Consider the following 24622-nt stretch of genomic DNA (forward strand, 5'->3'; position numbering starts at 1 on the left):
CTAAAAAAGAATAAGGTCCACGAGATATTATGAATGGTATATTAGATGAGATGTTGGCGACATAAAGAAATCTAAACTAAATTATTTAAAATCTAGATTTGCAAGTTGTAGAGTAGTAATCTACTAAATGTTAAGAATATTTAGTGGATCTGTTCACGGATTGTCTATATAATACGAAATGGAAATTAAGTTTTATTATAGAAATATACTAAAGTTTTCTTCAATGTATAATATATATTAAATCGTAATTTGGAAGTAGATTTTTTGTTATTAATGTGAAAGCTTTAATTTAGGGGATTGTTATGTTTAGTGAGTAAGACTTCAATGATTTAGCAATATTTAGTGGATCTATTAAAAATTTCGAATATAACTAATCGATAGAAAATCTGTAATTCTTTTTTTATATTACAAATGATTTTTCTGTTTTTATTTAGATAAGTTTTGAAATTATATTTAAAACTATTCTATATTAAACCAAATAAAATTTCAAATTGTATGTACTTCTTGTTACACATATAAACCGGTTTAGTGATGTTCTCGTTAATTACATTATTATAGTTATTTGGTAGTGAATTTTTAATGTTATTTGCTGTAAAATGGATAGTAAAAAATTTGGCATTTGATTTTACACTCTTGGTTTAGTAACATATAAACACCTAATTATGCAGAGATTGGGATGTGGTAGTTGAAAGATGAAACCAAGTTTTATTGGTATGAGAGGTACAATTATAATTATTGGGTAACCAAATTTTAGTGGGCTTGTTATTTCTTCTAATTAAATGATGTGAAGCCTAAAACTAATTTGTAAAGATGTAGAAATAATATCAGTGGCATAAACCATAAATATTAAGGAAAATTATGATTAATTTCTAATTGTACTTGAGTTTTAATAGATTCATATACAATACTAAAAGCCAAATATCCTCAATGGAGAGGCCCTCCAGGTCAGAAAAAATAATCAACCAATGAAAAAGTTATGTTCTGCCATGTCATTACCGCATTTGTCCAAAGGAAAAATGGGCTTTTCGATTGATGGGTCAGCCTGCTTCTGAGTTGCTTTTAAACCAAAGTAATATGTCGTCTCCAATTTTTCACTTTGTTTTCATTGTTACAAATCCCTGCAAATTCTTTTTCGCCTCTCTTATTCTCAATCAGACGATAAGAGAGGAAAGAACCAAAGCTCCGTCTCTCTCTCCGGCGATTCCTTCCGATCTGATCTGGTTGTGAGATTCTTTAGGGTTTCGTGAAAGATGCCGGCCACCGCGGGAAGAGTTCGCATGCATGCGAACAACCGTGTTCACAGCAGCGCGGCGCTTCAGACTCACGGCATATGACAGAGCGCGATCGGGTACGATCCCTACGCGCCGACGGCCAAGGAAGAGCCGAAGACGACTCAGCAGAAGTCTGATGACCCTGAGAACTCTTACGCGAGCTTCCAGGGTCTTTTGGCTCTAGCGCGCATCACTGGGTCGAATAATGATGAGGCTCGCGGGTCTTGGAGAAGGTTAGGAGGTGTGTGGGGAGAGGTGAGGTTGAGGAGGAGGAGGAGGAGAGTGAGAGTGAGGATTCTGATGTTGATTCTGAGATTGAGAAGATTATTGCTGAGAGGTATGGGAAGAAGAAGAAGGGGAGTGGCAGTAGTAGTAGTGTTAAGAAGAATAAGAAGAAGCGGGATGAGTCTGAGTCTGAGTCTGATTCTGGAGATAGGAAGAGGAGGAGGAGGTCGAAGAAGCGGAGGACGCATAAGAGGAGGAGTGTGAGTGAGTCTGAGGAGGAGGAGGAAGATGGTAGGAGTAAGAGAAGGAAGGAGAGGAGAGGGAGAAAGAGAGATGATGATGATTCTGATGAGTCTTCTGATGAAGATCGGAGAAGTGTTAAGAGAAAGAGTAGGAAGGAGAAGAGGAGAAGGAGGAGCAGGCGTAACCGTTCTGATGATTCTGATTCATCTGAGGATGATGCAAGTGGTAGAAGGCAGAAGCGTAGGAACAAAGTGGCAGCTTCTTCCGACTCTGATGTCTCAGGCGATGATGAAGATTCACGCGTTGGGAGGGGTTCTTCTAAGAGGTATGAGAAGAAGAGCAGGAAACGCCATCACAGGAAGGATGGAAGTCTATCAGGTTCTGCCATTTGATGTCTCCGTTACAACTCTATCAATCTTTGTAACAATAATGAAACCTCCCTATGGGAATTGATTTGTGTTTGGCTCTTGTGGTCTGTTTGTTTCAAGCATGTATGGTTGAGATACTGTTGTGTTGTTAATTCTGTGATGTTTTGCTTCTAAAGTTGCGATCTTTTAAGTTATTATTGCCAAAAAAAAAATCCCTGCAAATTGGCTTTTAATTGAAGATATTTACAAATTCATGCCTCCCAAGTTAAAACCTCAGCGACTCCATCAAAGTATGTAATCCTACGCTCATCTATCATATTTCTCAACACCATATTATGTATGATTTGAGGGTTTGGATGTTTGTGTAGTTGCAGAGACTGATGCTGAGCAACTGGTTAAGAAAGCAAGGACGATGACTACCGAATCCTCAATGAAAGCTGCTTTCTTTCTATACGCTGATTATCTCAACAACTTCGTAAGTCTTCTTTCCTCTCTTCCATGTAGAAAAGCTCGATGCTTTATGGGTTTTTGTTTCCGACGTGAAAGATTGAACCTTTGCGTCTAGGGATTGAGTCTTATAGGAGGTCAAAGGTTAAAGGAACGATCTTTCGATATGGAAACTTTGATTCTTCTTCTGCTGAGAGTGGGTTTGAGTCTTATAGGTAGAGATGATTGAGGTAGAGACTAAAGGAATGAACTTTCAATTTGGAAACTCTGATTCTTCATCTGCTAATAGTGGGTTTGTGTATCTTTGTTTAGTAAACCTCACAATGTGGTCTCTTTTGTAGAATGAGAAACGAGAGAGAGAGAGTGGTGAAGGTAAGTCGTGATATCACTATGAACAGCAAAAATGTCATCTTTCAAGTTCAAAGGTAACAGCATCAAACTCTTATGCTCTGTTTTGTTTTGGGTGATAATGTTTTTTTTTATGTGACCAGGCCCATCGTGCCTAGAAAGCGCAAGTTTTATGAAGGTGGTTTCCAAGCTGCCATGACACAGGCGTGAAGCTGCTCTCATCCTTGGAGTCAGGTCTGTCTTTACTTCTTTTTTTAATTTGCACCTCGATTTGAAAAATGGTATTAAGATCATTTCATCAAGGCTGATATCAGCTAGATTTAGTTTGCAGTTTAATAATATCATCCACCATGGCCATCATTTACTCTTCTCCAGTAGAGGTATCGTTTTAGCTTATCCACTTCATTGCACTCATGAATATATATATATATATATAGCCAACCCAAAACTTGAACAATAAGAAATTGAATAAGACCTGACAAAGTCATAAATTATTTCATTTTTCAATTCCGTAAAAAAATATACATGTATATGTACTTTAAAAAAAACACCACATGTATATGTACTTAAATAAAATAATATGCAAATTTATATTTTATTAATTTTATGCAAAAACCCGGGCGTAGCCCGGAAAAGGTTCTAGTTAGATATAAAGAAAGAAAGAAAGAAGAGAGTAGTGCGCTCACAGTTCATTGCGTTCTTAGATTGGCGAGGAATAGCGATGAATTTTCGTAGACTCTTTCTTGTCACATCATCATCAACATCTTTAAAGCTGCTTCCTTTTTTTGAAGTTGAACCCGTTTCATTCATGTTTGAAAACCCTAACCAAGAAAATGGAGGAACAGAGGATCAAAAGAAGAAAAAAAAAGGCACAAAAGATTTGGGAGTAGCAGTTTTTGTTCTCGTTGAGAATCTAAGCAACAATCACAAGAGAACTAATCGAAAAGACAAAAACTCCGAGAGAAGGAAAAGAAAAGATTTTCTCAAAAAACAAAAAAAAACTTTTGTGACAAGAAAGTAAGTGTAAATGTTTCGACTTACTCAAGATTTTTGCTTCGGCCCCAACCTAGTAATGATTCCGTGAGAAGAAATTTCAAAGGTTTTTGGCGTTCTTGGAGAGAGAAAGAAACAAAGGGGAGATAGAAAGGAGAGAAACAATGTTTAACGGAAACTTAGATGGAGAGAAAGGGAGATTTGATTTGATTGGACTTTTTTTTTTAAAGTATTTGATTATATTGGGCCTTTTTAGCCTGGCTCAATTGTTGGGACTTTCTTTTCAGTTCGACCGTAGCCGCGACTCGTGGCGGTTCCCTTCGTACTCCGTCGCCGACTCAGTCAAGAAAAGAGTGGTGCGCCGTTTCGGATTCTCACAACTTCGGAAACACCACAGACTGTGGTAATGCTCTTTGGTATCCTTTCCTTGCTAGGGTTTGGAACAGTTAGTTAAAAGCTAAACCAGACAGAAGACAGAACCATATACAAAAGCTTCCTCCATTTTATGAACTTGTTTGTGAGAGTGGAGACGACATTGTCTGTGGAGGGGGGGTTTCCTTGTAGAATGGTAAAAAGAGGTTGGTGATTTGGATCTATACTCCATTACGATGGATGGGTCTTGCTCAGATGCTAAACTGTTGGAGCAGATTCGTACAGTTTCTAGGCTAAAAAAAAGGAGAACTTCACCAGCAGGAGATTGAGCTCCGAGCTCAGATGATGGCAATGGAAAAGCCAGAGGAACTTTGATGTCTCGGTCTGCTGAGTATGAGAATGATGCTGCTAGAGTGCAGGTTATTATTTACTCCTTTGATTGTTTTTTGTATTATCATTGAGCATTTCAATGTTGCGTAGAAGATGAAGTTGACTTTTATAGGAGCAACTTTGTGACAAGGAGGGTTTAGGGGATCTGTTCGGGAGATGGAATAGATTTTCATATTGCAGACGACTTTTGGCAGCAGTTTTTGAATACTTTGGACCAGATTCAGAGTAAAACACGGCATTTGAGTACTTTGCGTGAGATTAAGAGTAGTACAGATCAGACGGTCAAGCTACTGACTGATGGACATGGATTTGGACCACATCCTTCTGCTGCCGGATCCTCCAAGAGACACCGACTTGGGGTTGGGGAGGATGAAGAGAGAAGTGGCGATGGAGAAACAGAGAAGCTGCGGAAGAAATAGGAAGGTAACGATAAAGAAACAGAGAAGAATGAGAGAGGTGACAATGAAGAAGTAGAGAAGCTGCAGCATTAGAATCTACAATTGCCACAATGAACGCAGGGACAGTTCTTACATTGCTTATGACACATATACATGTTGCTTACTTTCTTATTATCATGCTAGATGAAGATGCTACTACTAGTACTAGCTACGCTGTTTGAAAAAACATTGGGGAGCAATTTTATTGTGTTTCTCGAAGCTTTGTATTGTGGAGGAGGGATAAACATGTAAACAGTTACAATCTGATGGAGTTTTTTTCATAATTCGGTTAATACTGAAGTTTTTAGAGAAATTACCTATAATAACACACATTTCTCGTGTAATGACTAGAATAGCATACAAAAACAAGAAAGAAAGAAAATGTCATATAAAGTCCAAAATACCCCATCGATGAATTAAATTAAAATTAAAAATACACTAGGAAACATTTTTCGCCGAGAATCGATTTTTTTTGTCACCCTTCTCGACCACCAAAAGCTTTGATTGACAAAGGAAGTGAATTTAAATCCCAGAAATCCGACGAAGCCTAAATCCCCTTTCTGAAATTATGGGTTCCTTTGAATCTGACAAATTTTATGGAGTGTGATCAGCTGTTAATGGAAAACTAAGTGTTGAAGAAGAGTGTCCTTCTACCTCTGCCGCTAATGGGTTTGATGGCGGTGAGAAAGTGAAGCAGGGAGGTACGAAAGGGAGTCGATTGACTAGAAGGGCATCTACTGACCTCAAGTGTAAATTTGTTCACAAGCGGCATTCAAACGAGACAGTATAGGTGTCCAGAAGTTATCCTTGACCTCAAGTGCTTTTCGATCCTCACAGTGAAGGCAATTATGACAGATATGAGGTAATGTGGTCTGGCTTCCTGATTCTATCATTGATGTAGCTATAGCCTGTTGTTACTGGTGACATTTATGTCCAAAGTTTTGTTTGTATCTAACAGGACAATTTGGCTTTGATGATGGAGCTTCTTGGAATGATGCCACGCAAGGTAATAGAATCATTAGCAGGCTGCTGGTGAACTACTTTACCATTCTAGGCCTTCTAATCTCCAACTCTTTCTCTGTTGGATGTATTGCAGATAGCTTTAGGAGGCCACTACTCAAGGGATTTATTCAACAGGCATGGTGATCTTCGACACATCAGAAAGAAGAGAGACCAAAAACCTGAAACGCAGATCTAGAGAGAAAGAAGAGAGAGAACGATGAGCAAGAAGCTGTGGTTGTTAAACTGAGAAACCAGAAGCTCCTCTCTCCGGTTTGATATCTGAATTCTGTTCCGTGATTGAGCGATTGAAAATATGATATAGTGAGAGCTTTGAGCCAGCAGAACCGTCAAATGTGCAGGGTGATATATTGTTTGTGTAGTTATAAGAAACATAAGCTGTTTATTATTACAGACCAAGATTGAAAACATTGACAGAACACAAAGAACAAAAACAAAGTTCAAGGCATATAGTTATAAACAGCAGAACTTTTCTTCTTGTTTTGCTTGATTACAGCTTCCCGTTGAACTCAGGAACCATCGGGAACTTTTCAGGCAACTGAACCTTCTGACTTAACTTATAAGCAAGTAGTTGTGGTCGGTTATACAATAATAACAACAATTTTTGTTTTTGATAAGTATGTGAACTTTATTCTCATGAATGAAAAATTCTTGATGCTTGCACCGAATGCAATAAAAAAGTATTTAAATCTGTCACTAGACTCTACTACATAGCGAGTGAATGTCCCAAACTAAGGTATTTGAATAACTACTGGCCACAAGATTTTTTGGGGATTAACCTAAAATAGCCACTTGACAAAAATATAAAAGCGCGGTTTGGAGAAGTTTGACGGTTAAACATAGGTTTTAGTAACTAGTTGTGGTTATTGTTCGAATTTTTGGTCCCTTTAGTAACCCGGATTTTGTTAATTCTAATTAGATAACCGATTTTGACGTGAATAAGTCTGCTACAACATATAACTCCCGGAAAGTTTGTCATAACTTATATTACAGTCTGCTATCGCATAAAAGTTAGCTTTGTAATTAATAAGTCTGGAATGAAACAAACTTATTTAGGAAGTTTGTTGTTTATGAACGAAGAAAATATAAGTCTGCGATCTCATGAATAGGAAAATCTGCCAAATTATAAAAAGTCTACTAAATGTTATTATGAAAGTCTACCACATATTATAAACCTGCCATCGTAAGAAAAAAAACCTGCCATAAAAGTCTGTCAATTAAAAATAAACCTGCTAACGTAATTAAATCTACTATTACGTGTGGTAAACTTATTGCTGAAAGTCTATAACGATTTTAAGTTTGCCATAATAAGTCTGCGTAAAGAAATAAATATGTTAGATACTAATAAATCTGTCGTCAAGTATCGCAGATTTTTAATAGCAGACTTTAAATATTTTTTTAAAAAAAGTTAATGGCATTTGTGTAAATAGTTTTTTTGTTACCAAAAGAAATAAGGGCATTCTGGGCATCAAAAATAATTTAGTAATTAAAAAAAATTATATGTTATTCTAGTAATAATAACATGATTTGATGTTATTTTAGTAATCTTCCCTTAACCGATCTTTTCTGATACAAATATTTAAATGTCACATCGTCATACATATATAGGTACTATAACTTATAAGTACCTAGCGTTAACACAAAAAAAAAAAAACCAAGATAATTGAATGAAAATTGACTCTAGATTTGTAATAATATGTGAATAAGATATTTAATAATGAGTCAAACTAAGTTACCATCGGATCTGAGACAAACAGAGAAGTGGCTCTAGTTTAAGCTTATTTTATCTTCAGTTGCCTTCTTCCACAAGGCAGTGGAGATAATAGTCTCAGCCCACTCCAATGTATTAGTGAATGCAAAGTGTGCAGTTTTGATTTCATTGTTGAGAAAGTATAAGGAATAATGCTTCACTTTTACGTACATTTTGTGGAGATAGGACATAGAGGAAGTGGAGTAAAACCATTTGAAGACCATAAACAACCATTTTAAGATCATATTTTTGTGGTAAGAGATTTGTGTGTCTGCGTGTGTGTTAATATATGTCGTATGCGTGTATACTACTTGTGTGGAATCTATGACCATGTCTTTTTTGAACTATATAATCTATGTATGACCATGTTACTCCCTGTTAGTGTTCAAACCTTTAGAAAATGGACGGCTAAGAAACAAAACTGTTTTGACGTATTTTTTAAGTGTTTTAGGGTTTGTATTTTAATTTAATGTTGTTCTACCTTATGGAACTTGTCTCAAACAAGAAGTCAGAACCAGAGTATAAAACCTCGGATCATGTATCGTAGCGCTCCAAAACCTGAAGGACCATATTTATCTCAAAGAATATGTCCAACTCGTTACGAAACTCTAACCATGATCATGTTGTTGCGGCTCCTAAGGTTTTTTTAAGGTTAAAAAAAGCTGTTCAAAAACAAACAAAAAGCACGAGTTTTGCGTGTATACTATTTGTGTTAAAAAAACAAAAAAGCAGAGTTTAAAAACATTGATTCAACATGAATGACATATCAAAAGAAGGTATTTGGCGTGAGAGTGCTTGATATTTGGCGTGATTTCAAAGAAGTTATCAGAAAGTTGGATCGAGCAAGCGAGTGAGGAAGATTCATTTAATTCTAACGCTAGTGGAACAGACATATCAAAACACAAGCTATGTTCGAAAAATGGAGGAAGAAGGTGAAGACAGAGAAGAGACTTAGACTGGTTCCTAGAATCATATAGTTTTCAGTACAAAAATGGAATTTGGTCTTGTCAAGTTTTGGTCCAGAGGAAGATGGTGATGATGTCTCAAATCGATTTTTGAAGAAACACAATTTGTTGGGGGTTAGTGTTGCAAATAAATTAACCTTAAGAAGCTATGCTACAGAGTGGTAAACTATGTCTTCCAAAGATGGGTCAGAAAAATCCGAGAAATTATTAAGTGAACCCTAATCACAAGGAAGGAGTGAAAGACAAGAAATCTGACATGAACATTAAAAATTGGAGAGAAAAAAAACTGAATTCAATAAGTTTGACAAAAAAAAGAAAAAGAGAAGAGATGCATGGTTGTCAATCATCATAATCAGCAAAAGTGCGGCAGAGAGGGAAAGTCTTGCTACGCCTCAACCACCTGGATATACATAGATCATGAAACTGATGAGAACAATTTGGCATGTCGAAATAGATTTCACCCCTCGGATTTAGCTCCTCCAAACAAAAGGCCGCATGTCTCCATCTCCTCGTCTTGTTCAGGGAAAGGAATATCGTCTCCTAGGAATCTCTGTGGGGGTGACTGTGTCGTGTAGGGAGATGTATAATGGCCTTGGAACTCGCTCCTCGGCTGCTTTGGAAGCGATTATAACAGAAATATGATCGCATAATATAGGGTCTAATTGGAGGAGATGATTGATGTTGTGCGGATCAAAGCTAACAATGTCTTTTAGGAGGATGTGAGGGATTGGGAATGGAGGAGCCATCTGTGATCCGATAATGTCCAAGGATCCGTCACGCTGGTGTACGAGAAACACTTCTGTATGGCGCTTTAGTCTTATTTCTAAAGTGTTGGATGAACACTTGCATGACACGGTTGCCTCAATATCAATCGTTGCTTGTTCTCCACTCTCCAATATTATTAACGAACAATTTGCTCTTCATTGTTTTTTTTCTAACATTAGCACGCACAAGTGAATGAGAGAGATTATTAAATAGTGGCCAAGATTTTCCTTTTTTTCATTCTTTCTATTTTTTTTTAATTTGAATGATAAAGAATGAATAAAAACAAAGCTTAATCTGTACTCAAAAATCTTATAGTATATTTTATTCTTTTAATCTGTACTCAAAAATCCAGACTCCTTTAAGATTACACAATGAAAGGATCCGTGAGCGCAATCTAAGGACCTGTGAGCGTGTTGCATCAAGAACGTAAACCGAAACACACATCGTTTCTTGTCGCACAAGTTTCGTTCCTTGTTATCTTGTGATTGTTGTGTAGGTTCGCCACGAGACGGAACTTCAGCTATACAACAGGGAGAGCAAGAGAAGCAACGTCTATCTCCACCACCTCCTCCTCCTCCTGTTCCTTGTTCTTTGAGTTTCTCAGTGTGTCCGACCTAAAACTGTTTGTTGACATTGTCTTTGCTTCTGTTATAGCATTGTGGAATTCTCCAATTGTCCAGAGATACCCTGCTGCATCACCTCACCTGCCGCAAGAAGCTGCTAATGCTAATGCTCTAGAGAACCAAAACCTTCAAGCCTCTCCAGCTTTCCCCAGTAATTAAACTACTCTCAGCTTTTCTCTCTGTTTCTCTTTCTGAATCTCAAATTCACGCTTTTATATTTTTAGTTCATACACAAATATTCAAAACAAAAACAAAACTAATTTAGAAATTCCCGATTACTTAGCTTATGCGATGAACAAAATAACAAAGAATAATATCGTTTACTTTTTTGTTTTACTGCATGTTTTCTGAATAAATTTAGACAAATTGTACACAAACTATTATAAGCCACAAATAATCACAATCGCCACACTCTTCTTCCAACCTTAGTCACAGTACAATTGGATAACTGGCAATTTATAATGCTGAAGAATCTTGTACATTATTAATCGATAGAGCCAATACCTTTTTCAGTTTTTAAATGTATGTGTTGTTTAATCAAAATGTTGCCTTGAGAAATCTACATTGACATCTATATTTTCTATATTACATATGAAACGTTAAATAATTACATTGGGCCATAATCATATTGTACTCGTTTGTGTTTTGCTAAAGAGCTATATACGTTTCCTAGATGTTTCTTCAGCCAATAGGTTCATTTGCTAATATTAAATCGATAGGGCCAATAGGTTCTCGTTAATTATTGCTAAAGAACTAGTCAGTGTTTTTAAAACCAGACCGGAAGCTGAACTGAAAAAGATTAGAGCTAAGGTTCAATGTGGTCTGACTAGGTTAACCTGGTTCAACAATTTGATTCAATAAATACTATATAAACTAGGTGATTTTCTCGTGCTCATGCACGGATATAAATACTTTTAAAACAAATATATGAGACAATGGGGAGTGCAGCAAGGATGTGTCTTTTGTGGAGAGAGAGATGAGACGCGCGATCACCTGTTTTTCGCATGTCCTTACTCCTATTCCATATGGGATAGAGTCGCCAGTAAGCTTGTTGGGCGGAGAATCAACCCCGACTGGTCTGATATGCTCAGGTATATTCGGAATGGAGCAACCTCTCTTAAGGATCAGGTGCTCATCCGTTTGCTCTTTCAAGTAGTGGTTTATCATATCTGGGCGTGAACGCAATCTAAGGAGACATCAACAAAGACCGAAGGGGACTGAGCTGTTGGTCAGTACAATAAATAAGACAGTCAAAAATAGGATCTCTTCTTTGGGTTATAAGGGAGAGCATAGATTGGAAGGACTTCTTCGGAGATGGTTTGAGGTGTTTGACTGAATCTGGAACACGGAGCTTGGATTATGGGGCTACTCCCACATTTTTTTTCTTTTATTCCTACAGATAGATATAAGAACCTTCATTCTTTTTAGGCTTTATTCTTTGTAAATCCTTCTAGTTGATAATCAATAAATTTAAAATTTCATCAAAAAAAAATTACTATTTACTTTTAATTTTAAATTAATTTATAATTTATAAGCATCATTTATATTAATAATACTATATTACTTTAATTATACATATGATTTTATATATGTTATATCTAATCGATTTTGTTGTTTTTTAGTTGATTTAGTTATCATTTGGGTAAATTTGATTGCATCTATGAATTCAACTATAATATTTTTATTCCATATATTAAAATTTTTGTTAATTTCTTATTTGCATTTAGGTGGTTGTTGTCTTAGATATGTGAATATATTTTATAAAGATTCTGTATAACTTAAGATATATTATGCTTAGAATGAAATTAAAAAAAAAAACTAAAATGTCTGATTCCAAATTACAAAAATTAATATAACGAAACGATAATATTCTGAAGTCTCATGCATATATATAAATTTTACAAAAGAACTAAATTGTAACAGTTGGTTAATATTCTGATTTCATTTTTAATATTCTTTGAGTTGTTCTGTGATTTATAATTATAAAATAAATTACTATCTTATAAAATAATATATCCTTATCGTAGTTAAATCTATGATTTTAGAAATAAGTTGGATTAGTCGAATCACTCATGTTGTGAGTATATTGAGTTACATATATTCTTTCAAATTCAAAATAAAGTATAATTATTTTTATTATAATTAAGTCAAATGTGGATGTATTTTCATATATTATATGTTGATGTTTGTAAAAAATATATTAGAAAATAAAGCAATGATCAATAGGAAGTTACATGCGTAAGTAGCTAATACATTTTTGAAAGCTCGTGAGCACATATCATATTTACAATAATTTTTTTTTTTTATAAATTCTAAATAACTTTATGCCTTTGATTTATTGAATGGAAACTAAAATTTATTTTAAATAATCTTAAAATGAGAATTCAGATTTGCTTTGGTATTTTGATTATGGTTCTATTAAGTTACAAACATAAAAACATAAAATTTAAAAGCAAGTTTAATATTAAGAAAAAATAAATTTAATAATGATAAAATATAATATATCTATCTCATTAAACTATTTTGTAACTATTTGATCAAACAATATTTATTTAGAAAATTATTAATATCTCTTAAAAGTTAAAAATAAGCAGTAAACAAATTGTGTTTGTATTTAAAAATAATATTATATAAGTAAAATAAAATTTATCATTATTTTTTGCTGTAATTGAAAGATATTATAGTCAACTAAATATATGAAAAATAAATAAAAAATTTGAATATTACTAATTATAAACTATTTTTAGACAATTAAACATATATCAGTTTATGTTACATAATTATTTTATATAATCATCTAAGAAAATATATAGATATATAAAAATATTTTTATTACTTTGAAGTTTTTTGTATTGTTTAAAATTTTGTTTTAAAAATAATAATATTTCTTTTTCTAAGATCAAGATTATCTGTGTAAATTGTTTTTAATGAAATCACATTATATAGAAATTTATAACTTTCATCTAAGAAAATATAGATATAAATAAAGTATTTTATTACTTCAAAATTACATTTTATGTTATTTAAATTTAAATGTAATATTACTATTTTGTGAACTTTCCTCTTTTTTATAAAATAACATTATATAGAAATTTATAATTTTCATCTAAGAAAAAATATATATAAATAAAGTATTTTATTACTTCAAAATTACATTTTATGTTATTTAAAAATATTTTTTAAATTTAATATTACAATTTTGTGAACTTTTCTTTTTTCTAAAATCATATTATATATACATATATTTTCGTTTTTCAATTCTTTTTTTTAACTTTATAAAAAAATTCCGTTTTAATTATATGTGTAAATTTTCTGGAAATGTTTTAAAGGGAAACTAAATAAAATAAATAAATAATAGTATTTTAAATGTAAATTAATTCATTAAGGGTATCAGTGTAATCAACCATCGTGAGAGTTAACGTGAGAGCGACACATAAGAAACTGAGTTCTCAAATAATATTTTAGAGATTTAGAGTAATGGTAGTAGATATTATACATAAATAAAATGGGAAAATCGCCGAATTTTTTTTAAAGTGTCACTTACTAACATTTAAAACCTTTTTTTTTTTTAACATTTTAAACCTTGAAGTATATTTTACTAACACTTTTAAGTTTCAATGTGACATTTTTATCAATAAAAATTCCAAAGTAAAAAAAGTTGACCTGTTAAACATGTAAAAAAATGATGTATCAGTTTTCTTGAAAAAAATAATAATTATTTAATTGATAAAATAAACAAAAAATGAAATAAAATTCAGAAAATTTAATTAAATTTCAGAAAAAAAAAAAAATTCAGAAAATTAAATAAAAATAAAAATTATTAAAACTTCTATAATAATAAGATAAATTCAGAAACTAAATAAAATTAATAAATTTCAAAAATTTTAGAAAATTCAATTTCAAATTCGTTTTTTATTACAAGATTTAAAAAAAAAAATGTATATATGTATATATATATATATCATATTATCGTTTTATATAGTTAGTTTATCATATCATATCATCGTTTTTACTTAAAATATATATCATATCATCATTTTGTTTAGTTCATGGATGTGGAGCCACCTGTTTGGTTTTCATAATAAGTATGGGTCTATTTAGTTGATGACAAAATATATACATATATATACATATATATATATAACTATAACTATATAAAATATTATAAATAGTTAAAAAAATATAGTTAGTTTATGAATTTATGATTTTATTTATATAGTTAGTTTATTAATTGTTGATGGTTTTAATGGCTTTTATTGAGTAAATAGCTTTGAGACACAATATGGCTATGTGACCGGTCCATGGTCGAATCAATTATTAGATCCAACTCGGCTACATGCCCGGTTCATGGTCGAATCTGGTCCAACCATTGGGTCGGTCCGGTTTAAAAAACTCTGGAACCAGTGTTATATTCGGTCGTAATTGTAGTCGTCCATGTGTTTAACTCTAGAAAAAAAAATTGCACTGTGGTTTGCTTAAACTCATTGTAATGATGCCAAATCAGCAATTTAAAGATGTAAGGGATTGACACATAAGCAAGATCACTTTGTAATTAATACAAAATTAAAATTATAACTTTTCAAAGATACTCAATTAATATTAGACAATGTCAATTAGGGTCGAGCCCGCAGTCCCAGCCCGCCCAGCCCTAACAATTACTTTGCTTGGGCTTACTTTCATAAGCCCAAAAAATTGGGACTTTCGGGCTAAGCCCATATGGGCTTTAGATATTTTGGGTCTAAGCCCGTTTGGGCTAGGGCTCTGGTTTCGATATAGTCAGGTTGGAGATGTTGGGCCTGTGGACACGTTCATCCCTTCGGCTCTCCCTAGGGGCCGGTTCGGAAACCTGCCCCGGTTTCTGATCCCATCTTCTTTCCTCTGGTGGGACCCTTCGTCTCGATCGGTTTTTGCCTGCTTTGAGGCCTTTTGATCTTGCTTTACATGAGCCTTGGCTCGATTCGCTACGTCTTTTTCCCACTTGAGCTGCGCCCAGGCTTGGGAGAGTACGTCCTCCATGGTCTTGCATTGGTACTTCGTGAGTTCTTTGTATAGGTCTCCATCGGGGAGTAGACCTCTCTTGAAGGCTGATATCGCGGTAGAGATATTGCAGCTGGGATGGATACCTTCTCTTGATTGAAGACTTGTCGGTGAGGGCCGCAAAAGAGTGTATAAACCCGTTAGGCAAGTTGATGTACCATTGCAGAGCCGGGCCTATCAGGGTCAGACCGAAGCCTTTGCACATGGTTGCTTCTCTCGCCTCCTTCGGGATTGCCACAGTGAGAATATGTTGTTTATACTGAGCGAAGTGGTCATCAAGGTCTCCAGTGCCGTCATACATTCTCATATTGGGGAAATTGAACTTTTGCGGCATCTCGATCAAAGCGATCTCGTCTGTGAAGGGAGTATCAGCGTAAGAGCTGGGATCGCTTCTTTGGGTGGGAGGAGCTATACTTTGGAGACTTTCGACCATTGATTGAATGGCATCCAATTTCTTGGCGAATACTCGTTTGAGATAAGCAGTTATGACGCCTTTGCCGCCTCCATCGTTTCCTCTTCATCTTCCATTACGGAATCGCTACCTTCGAGGACACGGGTTCGGTTTTTCTTGACCGTGTTGTCATTGGTTTCATTTTCCCCTTCCCGGGGCTGAGGACATCTGGCTCAGTCCTCTCCGTCGATGGGGGTGTCGAGAGGTTGCATGGGCCGAACATGGGTTCGGAATCTTCGTCGCTTGCCAGCCGTAGTATGAAGGGCTTGATTCTCGTCCTCCGGGACGAGGTTTTCAGCTTCGAGCTGACTGAGCTTCTCGGCACTTAGCTCCAGCTGTTTGGAGTGCTCTCCTAACGTCTCCTTCAGGTTTTGGACTTCGGAGAGAAGCTCCGGGCTCTCGGTAACGGTTGCTTTGATTAGCTCGGTTACTTGATTTTGAAGAGCTTCAATTAAAAAGATGAAAAATAATTAGAAGTGTTTTCTCCTGACTGGCAAAGTCTTGGCTAAACTGGGAGTAAAATTTTCAATCGCTAAAAAAGTTGCGCTATAATGCTATTCAGTCATAGCCTAACATACTTTACTTTTTTTCATGGTGTCAACCAACCGGTGTCCAGTAAACAGAGTAAATGTCAAAACTGATATTTAATTTTTCCACCATTATGTGTTGCTCTATGAGTGCCCAAATTCGTAGTTTAGGATTTCTAGGTTAAAAGAGCATCTCAAGTAAATGACTGATTTGGGGTCGCTATTGATCAGACCCGTATCAATGGAGATAAAAAATGTGAGTTTTTTCTTCAACACCTTGTTCAATTTTTGATTGGCAATTAAATCTATAAGCCAACTTAAAGTCACAGAAGACTAAAAAAAGTCATGAATCCTGAGGCATCTGATTGCTTGTGTTTCAAGCTTGAATAAATGTTTGTCACTTTGTAGATCAATGAACAAATTGGATGCAGAGTCGGACTATGCCAAGGATTATGTGGTGAAGGACGACATGTGCAGAATTAAAGCTTGAGGTAATTGACTGATTCTATCTTATTCATTCACAAAATGTGAGTTGTTTTTCTTTTGAGGTTTGGAGCATACAGTTACAATATAAGATACCATAGAAGGTATATACATCTCTAACTTTTTTTTTCTAAGGGTGTGGCTTAGGTTATCTTCACTCTCATGCGCCTCTTCTCACTAATAATATTTCTTAGGTCATCTATAACCCAACTCAAAAACACTATTTTACTGTAGTTTTCACACTATTGTAGTGTAGCCTCTCCAACTCAACATTAAAAATTACAATGCTGCATTAAAATAGTGCAATTTTTAATATTGGATTGGAGAGGTTTAATGTAAAAATTACACTAAAATAGTATTTTGAAATTGGGTTAGTGCTGAAACTACGTTACACTATTGTAACGTTGACATTATGATAGTATCATAGATCGGAGATGCTCGTGGGGCATTACCTGGGTTGAACCACTGTTCTTGCTTTGAAATTTCGACACCAAAGCATGTTAAACATATCGATAACGACAACATTACGGTAGGCCAGGGTAGCCACTCGCTTTTTATTTTAATCATATTGATTTGAAATTTTATTTAGGCCAGGGGTAGCCACTAGCTTCTCTTTTTAATCATATTGTTTTGAAATTTTAATGTAGCCCAGGGTAGCGTCTCGCTTTTTTTCTTGTAACCCATTTTGTTTTTTGGGAAAATCGCAAACTTCTTGTAAATCATATTTGCTTTCAAATTTTATGGTAGGCCAGGGTAGCCACTGGCTTTTTTTCTTTTTCTTGTAAATCATAATACTATTTCCTCTGTTTTTTGCTTTATGCACAAGGATTAAAAAAAATATTTTTTTTCTAAAAAATATTTTTAAATATATAATTTTAAAATCATTCAACCAATTACAAAAAAAAGCTGCAACATCTAATTGGCTACACAATTTTTAATAAAATTAAAAATAAAGTAGAAATATGAAAACATGAACTATTTTGAAACAACAAAAATCTTCTAAAACATTATCTATTACGAAACGAATGGAGTATTAAAATTTCAACACAAAAGTACAATTACATATTGATAACGACAACATTTATCATAGGCCACATCCAACCACTTGTTTTTTTAGTGATTTACACTAAAAGACAGTTGATGAGTTTTTATTACACTATATGACACTTATTGCACCTAAGATAGTTTTTCCTAACTACAAGCCAACTAAACTTATTCTTCTAACAAAAGGGGTCTCACGGTTTTTAATCTTATTTTTCTCTCTCTTTATTGACAACAAAACTTAAAGAAAGATACAAAAACAATGGTTTTACAGATAAAAGATGAAGAAGTTGAGGGTGAAAAAGTTTTGTTGCATTTTCTTTTTATTTAATTCATGATCTTCTTTGGCAATAAAGTGTGACGACAACAAAATCTATTGTTGTCTTCGAACCTGTCCGTCCACCGTCTACGTCTTTTTCACTACCCGCTAAATTAGGGTCAGATCTGTACTGCAAGCACCAAACGGCCACACCCTCTGTTATTGCTCGAGCTATCATGTGTGAAGCGACTGTAAATCAAAAACGACCACATCCTCTGTTATTGCTCGAGTAACGGCGAGCTCCTACGGAGAATCATCACTCCACTGCCTCATTTAGTCATCGAAGAATCACCTCCGCCGCGCTCTTTAACTCATCTCCCTTGTGTTTTTTAACTCATCTCCCTTGACCAAAAATTCACTATTTTTAAAATCTGAATTTAAAAAACATTTTATAAATGATAAAACTAAGATCATGAAATATAACCTATAATTAAAACTTAAAAGAATGAAAGATTATGTGAAAGAAACCAATGGCGGCCGTAATTGTTTTGCAGAAAACCCTAAAATTTTGGGGAAGATGAAGACATATTTACTAAAATGCCACTGATTAAAAAATTGAAATTAAACAAAATATATACACATTCATGGATCGTACACATGGATAATAATATGTATGTACACTATTATACTAATTATTTGTAAACACATCTAAAGGTGTTTGCGTGTTTAACATATACTTATAAAAGAAATTTACAACTATGTATACTATTTTATCAGATATTGCATTCAGCTGTGTTTTTATATTGGTAAGTTTGGACATGGCCAAATAGTGTACATATGCACAAAGCGAAACCTTTGTACATGTGTACATAATTATCTCTGTACATGTGTACATAGTTTGGACATGGCCAAATACTTGTAAATATGTACAAGTCGAGAAAGCTTACATATGGACAAGGTGAAACCATTGTACATGAGACATATGTTTAAATTGCAGATGTTTCATGTTTTTAATGTGGACACGGTGATGTGGCCACGGTATACAATGTAAACTGTGATGTGAACATAGTATATTGATAAAAAGAGTCCATGTGGAGATGTTAAATACCAATGTACACGTTGCGATATCTTAAAAGATTAAAAGATGTAATGAATATTGATTGAAATTCACCTTTGTTGTAGTAGTAGTAACAATTTACATGATCAGGTAGTGTCCATATGGACAAGTTGGAAACTCTGTGTAGATGTTGCTATACGTTTAGATGTTTTGTAATGCTTGTAAATTTGTACATGTCCAGAAAACGTAGATATGGGAACATAGTGTTGCAGATGTTTTTAACGTGCATATGGTGGCTGAATCCAAGCAAAGCATCAATGCTCACAAATCCATCTACAAAGGAAGTACCATTGTGTCCTAGATTACTTGGTTTGTCGTTTAGGGTCAAACTCAGATACATCATTTGAGCATTTCCCCCTTGACTTCTTGATTTGTTTTTTTCATTATCTTTGTAAATAGTGAGATAAGAATTGTGTAAGTATTCTACGAGACAACTGAAAAATCACATTGGATCAAGATATCTTAGAGACCATAAATAGAGGTTATATTGTAACTTAACAATACTCACAACTAAACATGTAATTGGATCAATATGGGAGCAAAACATTTAGCACCGCAAAAAATCATCAACGTGTACGCATATATTCACTGTCCACATGTACAATGTATTTTAAAAAAAATCAGATGTACACTGATTCTTTTGTACACTGCACAAGTTATGATATATGATGATTCTAATGGTTTTGAGTATCTTATTATTGTTGCTCATCGCGCTTTTGCAAAAAAGGAGGCGAGATGAAGGAGATGAAAGGGGCGAGACAGAGGCAACAACGAGAAGGAGGCGACGAAGGCAACAACGAGAAATGAATCTGATGTACATGTGTATTGTTGTACATGTGGATGGTAAAAAAATTATGTACCTAGTTTATTGTTGTACATGCGTACTGTAGTACAATATGATACTTCATATTTGTTTGTGTTCATTTAAGTCATTTAGGTGTGTCTTTAGCTATTTTATTGTATTTTCATAGATGTATTCCTACTACAAGGGGTTAAAATCTTGTTTCTGAAGTTTAGAAGGAAATTAATGACCAAATTTAACATTTAAAAAGTATTGGGTTACAAAATAAATAACAAATAAGTTTAGGGACCAAATCTGCAAAAATGCTCAAATTAGCCATTGTTGCTCTCAAGCTTATCGTGCCAGTTTCAGAGCGCGTCAGAGAGGCATGAAGGTCACAGCAATGATGAATCACGACGAGGAAAGATGAGTTGAGACACAACATGGTATAGCGAGCTCGAACCACCACTGTTTCGCCTTGCGGTGAAGGAGAAGATATGACGTTTCGACGGCGGCGAGAGCGTAGGTCACGGCGACGATAGAGACGAGTTGCAAAACACATACCGAAGGTGAGACGAAATAATTGTGGCGGAGAAGAAAGAGTTGTGGCGGAAAAAAAAGAGATGCGGCGGAGAAGGAGAAAAGTGCGACGATGTGAAGAAAAGAAAAGAAGTTTTGATAATTTCTGATTTTTTTAATATGTTTTTAGGTTTCAAACGTGTGGTCCCAAGGAAAAGAAGAAAAGTTACTAATTCCTAAAAATTGTGGGACCATTTTAGTTACACCAATGATTTTAGATAACAAAAACTACCTCAGTAGTCATAACTGTTTTATATTGTTATTAAAAACTTAAAACTGCCTTACAGTGTAATATTTTCTTGTTTTTTTCTTTTTCTTGTAAGGTTTCGAATGGTAACCAACTGTCTCGTACGTACCGCCGTCAACAGTAATAAAAATCTTTACATATACTTATATATCTATACATTTTTGTTACTATTTGAACAGCACCGCACTTATCCCTCTATTGTCCCGACGTTACCATTCGGAGCCTAAATCATATTGCTTCGAAATTTTATGGTAGGCCAGGGTAGCCACTCGCTTCTTTCTTTTAAATCATATTGCTTTTTGAAATTTCAACGACAAACTAAATTCATATTACAAGGACACCATTTATTTTAGATACTGCTCCAATCTTTTTTTTTAAAAAAAGCTTCTCTTTTGGAAATGATTGCCAAGCTCTACCTTATTCCAAAGTCTCAACACAAAATGATTATGCAGAATGGTCTGCTTCCCTCTGGCTGCTCCCTAGTCCTTACGTACTTTTAGTCTTTCTTTTCAAATAATCTGCACTTCCCATTTTTCTTGAATCCTAAGCACAATGGCTGAATTTGTGTCGGCTATTTGTTCAGTGGTTCAATGTTTAACACCATGTTTTAATTCCTGGGCTGCACATGCAAGGTACGTTTCTAAGTTTGATGGTTATCTTAACGAGTTGAGGAATGCTTTAAGGGATCTTGAAGCAAAAAGAAATGATGTGAAACACAAGGTTGATGATGAAGAACTCACTGGTAAGGTTCCGCTAGACGAAGTGAAAAGGTGGCTTTCAAAATTCAACACCATTAAAACAGAAACCGATAGGCTGGTTGCTGATGCTTCCGCTGAGCAACAAAGGCGGACAACATCTGGGTGTTGTTGCAACAACATCACTTCAACCTACCGTTGTGGCAAAAAGTTATCCAAGATGTTGAGGGAAGTTCAGCAACTCTATTCTGAACAATTTTCGCAAGGGTTAACTAGGCGAGGGACGATTCCTGTGGTAGTAGAAGAACCTGTCCGGCAAACTGTTGGTCTTGACACAAAACTTGCTAGCACATGGAGCCTTCTTATGGACGAAGGTACCAGAATGTTGGGTCTATACGGTTTTGGGGGAGTAGGTAAAACTACCCTCCTCACTCTTATATCTAACAAGTTCGTTGAAGTCGAGGATAAGTTTGATGTTGTCATTTGGGTTGACGTGTCTAAAGATGTAGATATCTTGAAGATTCAAGATGATATCGGCAAAAGGTTAGGCCTCGATGATGAGAAATGGTGCAAGGAAACGCAAAGGGGGAAAAGCCTTAATATAAGAAGGGTTCTAAAAGAAAAGAAACCCCGATTTGTGCTGTTATTTGATGGCTTGTGGAAGGGAGTGAGTTTATCAGCCATTGGAATTCCATTGAGGGGGAAAGAATACAAAATCGTTTTTACGACTCGTCAGAAGGATGTATGCCAAAAGATGGGGGGAATTTACAGAAAAGTTGAATGTTTGGCGGAGAAGGACGCATTGGATTTGTTAACACAAATATCAGGAAGAGACTCCTTAACTAGCGAGATGCTTAGTCTCGCAGAAAAGATTGCAAAAAAGTGTTATGGCTTACCCCTTGCACTTCAAGTCATTGGAAAGTGTCTGTCATCTAAAACGACTGAAGATGAATGGCGTGGTGTACACGAGTATTTGGTTCGTTTTCCAGATCAATTGGAAGGTATGGTGGATATGTTTGGTGTTTTAAAACTAAGCTATGATAATTTAGAAGAGGGGGATGCACAGTCGTGTTTCCTGTACTGTGCTTTATTTCCCATGGCATACAGTATCCACCAAGATGAGCTGGTCGAGTACTGGATAGGTGAGGGTATCATAGAGGTAGGACGCAGAAGAGACAGAGCAAAGAATCGAGGTGCTCAGATAATCGATACACTTGTTAGGGCAGGTTTGCTGTTGAAGGATGACGAGTCTAATCCGAAAGTGTATATGCACAATATAATCCGAGAGATGGCGTTGTGGATAGTATCTGAAATTAAGGATGGACAAATGTATCTTGTTGAAACAGATGCTGGGTTAAGGACACTGCCACCTAACACGGACTGGACAATCGTGTCGAGGATGTCTCTGATGAACAATGATATTCAGGACATACCAGATGATCCTGAATTTCCTGACCAAGCTCTTCTTATGACTCTGTTCCTTCAAAACAACAAGCTGGTCGAGATTGGTTGCAGATTCTTTGTGGTCATGTCGGCTCTGGTCGTTTTGGATTTATCTTTGAACCCCGATATCACCAAGTTGCCGGATCAGATTTCAGAATTGGTTTCTTTGCGGTATCTCAAATTATTCGGGACGAGGATAAAGTTTTTACCGGAGGGTTTCAGCAAATTGCTCAAACTGATCCACTTGGATTTGGAGCTTACATCCAATCTTCGTAGTATCAGACAGATTTCAGGACTACTAAAGTTGCAGGTTTTAAGATTTTATGGTTCCGCTGCTGCATTAGATGGCTCCCTACTGAAGAACTTGGAGCGTTTGAAGTCTTTACAATTTTTGACCATTACTGTGAGAGAAGTTGATGTTTTGAATGCTTTCCTAGGAAGCAAAGAATTGCCAAGGTGTACACAAGGTCTTGATCTTGGGGGTCTTGAAATATCAGGAGTATCAGGAAAATCATTTGCAGCCACCTTTGGTGAGTTGGTTACTCTTTCTAAACTTCGAATGACAGATTGCGATATCAAAGAGTCAGATATAGAATGGGAAGAAAACATAAAGGTCCAATGTTCATCTCCAGTTCCATCCAATCAAATCATTCCAAGGACTATATGGTTCAAGAACCTCTCAGCTGTGGTACTACACTCATGCTTAGGTCTAAAGGATTTGACATGGCTGATGTATGCTGCAAATCTCGAGTCTCTAGAGGTCAAAACTTCACCTAAGATGAAAGAAGTAATAAGCCAACAGAAAGCTGGGGATCTCGGGGTTGAGCCTTTTCAAAACCTACAAGTTCTTGAGTTGGGTTTTTTGAACGAACTGGAGAGCATCTATTGGACCTCACTCCTTTTTCCAAGACTGCAGAATGTCACTATAACAGAGTGCCCGAAGCTGCGTAAGCTTCCATTAAATTCCACGAGTGTAGAGAGAGTTGATGCTCTTCGCATAGAAGTGGATGACGGATGGTTAGTCGGAGTTGAATGGGAGAATGGAGCTGAAGAGCGGTTTCGTCTTGCCATCCACACAGCTTCTATTTCTTAACTTCATCCGGTACTATATATGTATTTCATATGTTCCATTATAGAATCTCTGGTTTTACCATATTTTATATTATATCTTCACTTCGTTTACTTTTTTTTCTTCCTATCATCTTTTTAGGTGCACGAGACATGCAAGCCTGCACAAAAGACCTTGTGTGACAAGCAGACATCAATGCATGCAATTCAATGTCCTCTCTTTGTTTTGTTCTTTTACGGTAAAACCTGACTCGAAGTCATTTGTTCATTATCAATGGGTGTGTCAAGAAACGTTTGTGTATAATGGTTTCTCTTATCTCATTCATACTAGCATAAAACCTGCACCTTGTGCAAGATAAATTTGTATGAAAATTATTTAAAAAATATCATACGGAAAAAAAATTATATTATTGATCGAATTAATATATTTGGACCTTAAACAATTTCTTAAAAACTTTTTTTGTTAATTATATAATTTGTTTACTAATGAACTGATCTCATTTTTAAAAATATTTTAGGTTAAAAAATTATTTATCACATAAAAACCTAACGTTCAGGCCGAAGAATCTCATGCCTACTATTTGGTTACAATGAAACTATGTCAGTTCGATTTTATATCATGGTTTAGCAATTTAAAAGTTAATTATGGTTATGAGAAGTCTACGTTCTCGTGTCAA

The 24622-nt window shown here is 35.2% G+C and overlaps 1 protein-coding gene and 1 pseudogene across 1 annotated transcript; both read left to right on the forward strand.

Annotated features, from left to right (window-relative positions):
• The first annotated feature begins 1111 nt into the window (after positions 1-1111).
• LOC106413577 lies at positions 1112-2282 on the forward strand (annotated as a pseudogene).
• Positions 2283-21029: 18747 nt separating this feature from the next.
• LOC106400719 (probable disease resistance protein At5g47250) lies at positions 21030-24317 on the forward strand. The gene is made up of 2 exons (XM_013841099.3): positions 21030-23979; positions 24088-24317. Exon 1 carries the CDS (start codon positions 21292-21294, stop codon positions 23968-23970), a length of 2679 nt encoding a protein of 892 aa, XP_013696553.2. The 5' UTR covers positions 21030-21291; the 3' UTR covers positions 23971-23979; positions 24088-24317.
• Positions 24318-24622: the final 305 nt, after the last annotated feature.

Source organism: Brassica napus, chromosome A2 (assembly GCF_020379485.1).
Source record: "Brassica napus cultivar Da-Ae chromosome A2, Da-Ae, whole genome shotgun sequence".
NCBI classification, from domain to species: Eukaryota; Viridiplantae; Streptophyta; class Magnoliopsida; order Brassicales; family Brassicaceae; genus Brassica; species Brassica napus.

Excerpts from the sequence above, each read along its gene's own strand:
- LOC106400719 (XM_013841099.3), top strand. The coding sequence starts at position 21,292 with ATGGCTGAATTTGTGTCGGCTATTTGTTCAGTGGTTCAATGTTTAACA.